The 6,042-nt window shown below is 65.2% G+C and overlaps 2 protein-coding genes across 5 annotated transcripts in view; both read left to right on the top strand.

Moving 5' to 3' along the window:
* The window catches only part of NAT14 (N-acetyltransferase 14 (putative)), a 60,349-nt gene extending 57,579 nt beyond the window's left edge, over window positions 1-2,770 (top strand). For 2 of the 4 annotated variants that reach the window (XM_008709787.2, XM_008709786.2), the window contains exons 5-6: window positions 737-853; window positions 1,651-2,770. In XM_008709787.2, coding sequence (XP_008708009.2) covers window positions 782-853; window positions 1,651-2,199 — 621 coding nt within the window. In that variant the 5' untranslated portion in view covers window positions 737-781 and the 3' untranslated portion in view covers window positions 2,200-2,770. Of the gene's footprint in view, window positions 1-149; window positions 359-384; window positions 533-736; window positions 854-1,650 lie in introns of those variants that run through there. The other 2 variants (XM_008709785.2, XM_008709788.2) reach the window with 2 other exon arrangements.
* Window positions 2,771-3,680: 910 nt separating this feature from the next.
* The window catches only part of SSC5D (scavenger receptor cysteine rich family member with 5 domains), a 23,776-nt gene continuing 21,414 nt past the window's right edge, over window positions 3,681-6,042 (top strand). The window contains exons 1-5 of the mRNA XM_040633799.1: window positions 3,681-3,749; window positions 4,272-4,298; window positions 4,677-4,985; window positions 5,197-5,316; window positions 5,548-5,661. Of these exons, the coding sequence (XP_040489733.1) occupies window positions 3,725-3,749; window positions 4,272-4,298; window positions 4,677-4,985; window positions 5,197-5,316; window positions 5,548-5,661 (595 nt within the window). The 5' untranslated portion in view covers window positions 3,681-3,724. The remainder of the gene's footprint in view (window positions 3,750-4,271; window positions 4,299-4,676; window positions 4,986-5,196; window positions 5,317-5,547; window positions 5,662-6,042) is intronic.

Below are 6,042 nucleotides of genomic sequence, written 5' to 3'. Positions count from 1 at the left end.
CCCCCCCCCCCCCCACCGCCTCTCAGCTTGCTTAGCAACCAGGGAAGGTCAGCGAACGTGCGCTTCTCCTCGGCTGGCCGGGTAAGTACCGTTCTGCTCCAACCCGCCGCCCCTATCCCCTGCGGCCCGCCCCGCCCCGCGACTGCTCGCGTCTCCTCCCTCTACCCCAACCCCGGTGGGGTCGCTGCTCCCTGCTCAGGTCCCTCTTCGGCCCAGTCAGGACGCTTGGCAACCGTTGCTAAGGCAGGGTGCAGACCCCGCCCCCTCCGTGCGCGAGCGTGACGTCACTTCCGCAGGCGACCCCTTGCCGACCCTGCTGCCCCCACACCTAGTCGAAGGATTGGAGAGACCTGCAGAGGTACCTGCGGTGTCTGCTCCTGCGTCGCGGGTGGGGGACGCCTGTGGGGCAGGGAGCGTGGTCCATGCCCTGGCTGTTGGTGGGGGGGAGTTCCGCTAACTCCCCAGGGCAGCCCCGGAGCCTGAGAGGGAGCCCCGGGTTGCTGGGTGCTGGCGTCCGCAGGGCTTGTAGGAGGTACTCCCCTAGCACCGCGGCGGGCGAAGGGGGGGGGTGTCCGCGAGACTGGAGAAGTCTCGGGGTGGAGAGTGAATCCCAGCCTGCTTGGGACCTCGCTTGGGGGTCCCGAGCGTTCCCAGTGTCCCCATCTGGACCGTGCTGCTGCTGGTCCCCATGCCTGGAGGTGCCCTTCACTGACGCTGACCTGCTTGTTTCCACCAGGTGCACGCCTGCTCCCTTCGGGGGCGCGGGAGCCTGGGGGCTGACATGGCCCCCGGCCACCTGTCCGTGCGGGAGATGAGGGAAGATGAGAAACCCCTGGTGCTGGAGATGCTGAAGGTGAGAGCAGGTGGGGGCACATCGTGAGCGGCTCCAGCCACCTGCCTGAGCCAGCCTGGACCCCTGAAACGTGATCTTTTCCTCCTAGGAGGCTTCCTGGCGCGGTCCCTTCTTTTTCTAGGGCCTTCTTCCTACCCCTAGGGTCAGAAAGGCTTTAGGGGCACCTGGCTGGTTCAGTCTTGACCATGGGGTTGTGAGTTCAAGCCTGACTTTGGGTGTAGAGATTACATTAACAAAAAATAAAGTTTTAATAGCTGGAGGGCGGTGAGATGAGCGTGTCACGGGCTCCCTCTGACCTCTGCAGACTTCAGTCCGCCCTGCGCCAGCCAAGCCTCCTCCCCAGCACTCTTCAAGCAGAGCCATTGGGCCTCAGCCTGGCGCTGGGTCTGCCCCCCACCCCCACCCCAGTGCCACCGCCTGCTGTCCAGAGCATGCTGCTGCTCTGAACTGGGGCAGTCCTTTGTCCTGTTCTGGCTGCCGCCTTCCCTGCAGCCTCACACCTGCAGCTCCCCTGAATCGGGTGTCCCCCCACAGCTCCTAATTCACTCACTCGCTCAAGGCCCCGTGTGCTGGACGTTGTTTCCTGGAGCCTAGAGCAGACGTGGTCCCGTTGCCTGCCTGTTCCTTGGCCGCAGGCCCCATCACACCGCCTGCCCTTCTCATTCGGGAACTTCCACCCCTCCACCCTGCCTGGGCACAGCCCACCCCCTCTGCTCTCCCCGAATGTCTGACAGCATGGGGGCCCTAGCGTGATGGAAGGCCAGGCCCCCGAGGCTGACTGCTCCTCCTGCCCACAGGCTGGTGTGAAGGACACAGAGAACCGTGTGGCCCTCCACGCCCTGACACGGCCACCAGCTCTGCTCCTCCTGGCTGCGGCCAGCAGCGGCCTGCGCTTCGTCCTGGCCTCCTTTGCCCTGGCCCTCCTCCTGCCCGTGTTCCTGGCTGTGGCAGCCATGAAGCTGGGCCTGCGGGCCCGATGGGGCTCACTGCCTCCTCCAGGCGGCCTGGGGGGCCCCTGGGTGGCAGTGCGCAGCTCGGGTGATGTGTGTGGGGTCCTGGCCCTGGCCCCAGGCTCCAGTGCTGGGGACGGGGCCCGGGTCACCCGCCTGTCTGTCTCTCGATGGCACCGCCGCCGAGGTGTGGGCAGGCGGTTGCTGGCCTTTGCTGAATCCCGGGCGCGAGCCTGGGCGGGAGGCATGGGGGAGCCCCGGGCCCGGCTTGTGGTCCCAGTGGCTGTGGCAGCATGGGGCGTGGCAGGGATGCTGGAGGGGTGCGGCTACCAGGCTGAGGGGAGCTGGGGCTGCATGGGCTACACACTTGTGAGGGAATTCAGCAAGGACCTGTGACTCTGGACTCCGGTGGGAGGGAGAGCACTTAGTGAGTGACTACTGTATGCAGGTTCTCCCTCTGTGAAGCCCCAGCCTGCCCGGGGCCCAGAAGTAGGCCTGCAGAGGGCCAGACACCCCACTGCAGGCTGATGTCTGTCTGTAGTGTTGGAACTTCTCACAGAGGTCACCCTGTCCAGCCCCCTGACCCAGATTTCATCTGCACTGAGAAATCTCCTCGGTCTGTCTGGAAAGGTTGCACCATTTGTGCTATAGGCCTGAGCCCAGGAGAGAGATGTGGGGAGGAGGAGAAAGGGCCCGCCCCCGTGGGTTAGGACTTGTGGCAGGGCACCCCAAATGGGGACAAGGCCCTCCTGGGAGTGGGGAGGGGTTTGATGACTGCTTGGAGGGGATGAGCAGAGCTTTGCAGAGAAGGGTAGTCTGCCCAGAGAGAGGCCCTGGCAAGGACAGGGTGGACACGGGGCTGCCCACGCCAGGCCCCTCCCTGGAAGGTGAGCTGAGAGGGGCGGCCAGACCCATCTGGTTTTTTACACCCGATTGTTAATAAAGCCTAAAACTGCTGTGTTCCGAACTCTCTCTCTGATGCCTTTTCCAGTCTGTCTCTGACCACCCCCCCCTTCTGTCTGGCTTCTTCTTTCCCCAACTTGACATTAATTGTTGCTGGGGGTGCTGGACGGGGAGAAGGGGAGGCAATGAGCTCACGGCAGCCCTGCTCCCTGCCAGCCCTCTGACTCACGCTCCCCATTACCGAATTTTTTCCGCCTCACAGCTGCCTGGTGCAGAGAGTGGGGGGCGGGAGGGAGAGAGAGAGAGAGTGTGTGTGTGTGTGTGTGTGTGGACCCTCCCTCACCCAAGACTCAGTGCTCAGTCGGCCTGCTCCCCCCCCCCAACTCCACTTTCCCTGGGGTTCGACCAGTGCTCCCTCAGATGGGGGTCTGAAGGGTTTGCATTCAGCCCCACCAGGGCCAACCGAGAGGGGTTCCTCAGTCTCCTTTCCCGGTCCAGGAAGTCCTTCTTGGTGTCTGGCTGTAAGCCCTCTTGCTGCTAGTTTGAATCCACGCTCAGTCCGCTCCACGCGGGGCTCACCCTGTCCCCTGGCTGGACAAGAGGAGCAGACGGAGGCTGCTCCTGCGTGCCTCTGTCCCATCCCTCTCCTGCAGCCCGCCCTCCCCTAAGCATCTCTAAGCACAGCAGGGCGCCTGGCCTGGCGGCTCGCCGCTCCCTGCGGGAGTTTGCGTTGGACACCCTCCCTCCCTGCCACCACCCCCCTCCTCCTCAGGCCTCAGCTGCCGGCCAGCCCCCTCCCTGCCCCCCTCCTGTCCCCTGCTGCCTCCTGGGCAGGCAGCCTCTCTTCCTTCTGGCAGAGCGTCCAGCCACTGCCTGCTCCTCCCCGGTCCAGGGCGCCTCTGGCAGGCGCGTCCCTCCCTCCCTCCCTCTCTCCTTCCCTCCCTCTGGTGGCCGCAGCCTCCTCCCCTCTCCTGCTCGCGTCCCCTTTCACCCCGTCCCTGCCCTGGAGTCTGCAAACATGAGGGTCTTGGCCTGCCTTATCGGTGAGTGACCCCTTCTCCTTGGGGACTCAGGGACCTCTGACCCCTGAGCTCATACACTTAAGCGACTCAGACTTCCGGGGCCCTGTCCCTGGTGCTTGGGATAAGGGACATCTGGTCCTCCTTGCCTGATTCCCCAAGGGACCCAGCCTTCTGCACACCCAGTCCCACCCTCTGAGGACCCCAGGGACTACCCGCCCCCCACCGGCCCTGACCCTGAGGGGGGTCACTCGCCATTTGATATTAACCAGGCCCCTTAGGGGAGCACAAAGGGCCTGGCTCCCAGCCCTGACCCGAGGCATGTGGGGCCCCGCCCGTCTCAGGGACCCGAGGCTTGCCCAGCCCTCCACCCAGAGTCCTGCCTCCCAGCCGTGGGGTTTCTGGTTCAGAGGTGTGCAGATTCTGTGTGTGTGTGTGTGTGTGTGTGTGTGTGTGTGTGTGTGTGTTGGGGTATTTAAGACAAGGAGAAAGCAGCCACTTGGGGCCTGCCCTCACTCTACCCTACCCCTCCAACCTCCCTTCCAGCGGCTCTGATGGGAATCCAGGCTGTTGGTAAGTGGTCCTGAGCACCTCTGTCTGGCCTTGCCCAGCTCCAACCCACCCCTCTCCAGTCTCACCCTGCAGGGGGACCCCTGGCAGCCCCATGGCCACCTATGACTACAGGCACTGCTGTCCAGTCTCACCCTGCAGGGGGACCCCCGTGGCCTCACGGGCGCCTATGACCTTGGCCACCACTCCCCCAGAACCACTGCTGACCAACCTCCCACTTCCATGGGGGCCACTGCTCTCCTGGGAACCCAGGAGTTGGGGCCCCCACCAGTGGCCAGGGTGGCCGGCCTCACACCACACCCTGGAGGCCAGCCCCTGGCCCTGCTTTTCCTGGGGCCCCGGGGCCTCCTGGATGTCACAGCCTTTCCTCTGTCCCCCCAGAGCGGCTGCGTCTGGCTGACGGCCCCCACGGGTGCGCTGGCCGCCTGGAGGTGTGGCACGGCGGGCGCTGGGGGACGGTGTGTGACGATGGATGGGACCTGCGGGACGCAGCCGTGGCCTGCCGGGAGCTGGGCTGTGGGGGTGCGCTGGCCGCCCCCGGAGGCGCCTTCTTTGGGGAGGGCACGGGGCCCGTGTGGCTGAGCGAGCTGGCCTGCCGGGGCAGTGAGGGGCAGCTGGGGCTCTGCCCCCACCGTGGCTGGAAGGCCCACATTTGCTCCCACGAGGAAGACGCAGGCGTCGTCTGTGCAGGTGAGAGGCCCTGGACCCTCCTTTGGGGGCACTCCTACAGACATGACCCAGGGACTCGGAGGGTCCAGAAGTCCAGGCACCCGCACCTCCGACACCCCCTCCAAAACCAGGTGTCTCCCTCCGGGACTCCCACCTGACCACTGCCTGGGGGATGCCCTGTGCCTGCCTGGGTCAAGGCCTGCCCCTGCCAAGCTCCTGTGCTGTCCCACAGGTCAGCGTGTGGCTAACTCCAGGGACGGGGACGATCCACCTCCCATCCTGGAGAGAGACCCCTGGCCAGGGCTGTCTGGGGAGCTGAGCCCTGGCTCTGAGGAGCCTCCCGTGACCCATGGTGAGCCCACCCTGGCCACGCTCTCTCTCTCCTGCTTCCAGCTGTGAGGGAGAGGGGTCTTCCGAGCTAATATCCTCAGGGGACAGATGGAGGCACTGGCTTCACCACCTCAAGGGGCCCGTCACATCCCCTTTCACACCCTCAGGGACTCTTTCAGGCAGCACAGCGGGTGCCCAGGCGGGAGGACGAACAGTTCCCCACCGACCGCGCTCTCCCCACTGTCTCTCCCAGCCCCCCGCCCAGCTGGGACCCCACAGAACAACTCCAGGAAGAAGAGCCCGCGGCCACTCAAGCAACCCAAATCCACCAGGGCCCCTGTGCTGACTGCTGGAGCCCCCCGACATGGTACGTTCCCTGCAGACCTCCCCGTCACAGATCTGGCCAGCTTGGACTGACCTGGGGACCGCCCGGGTGCCTGGCAGGGCTCCAGCGTGCACTCCATCCCTCAGGGATTCAGTGGGGCCCAGGCTCCCGTCGTGCCCCCCACCCCACCCGATCAGAGGACCCAGCAGGCTGCTCCCTGGACCAGACACCCTGCCCCCGCTGGGATCCTGGCACTCCTCTTAAAGGCCCAGCTGGCAGGTGGCTCTCGGGTCACTGCTCCCTCTGGGGCTCAGTTTTCCCAGATGGAAAATGAAGTGTGTTTGAATCTGCTTATCCCAAACTGCCTCGCACAAGACTCACCACCCTCTCCCTCTCTGCCCATCCCCCTCTCTCTCTTCCCAC

This window comes from Ursus maritimus, unplaced genomic scaffold, assembly GCF_017311325.1.
Source record: "Ursus maritimus isolate PB19 unplaced genomic scaffold, ASM1731132v1 scaffold_19, whole genome shotgun sequence".
Lineage (NCBI taxonomy): Eukaryota > Metazoa > Chordata > Mammalia > Carnivora > Ursidae > Ursus > Ursus maritimus.
This window is presented reverse-complemented; position numbering and strand designations above follow the sequence as displayed.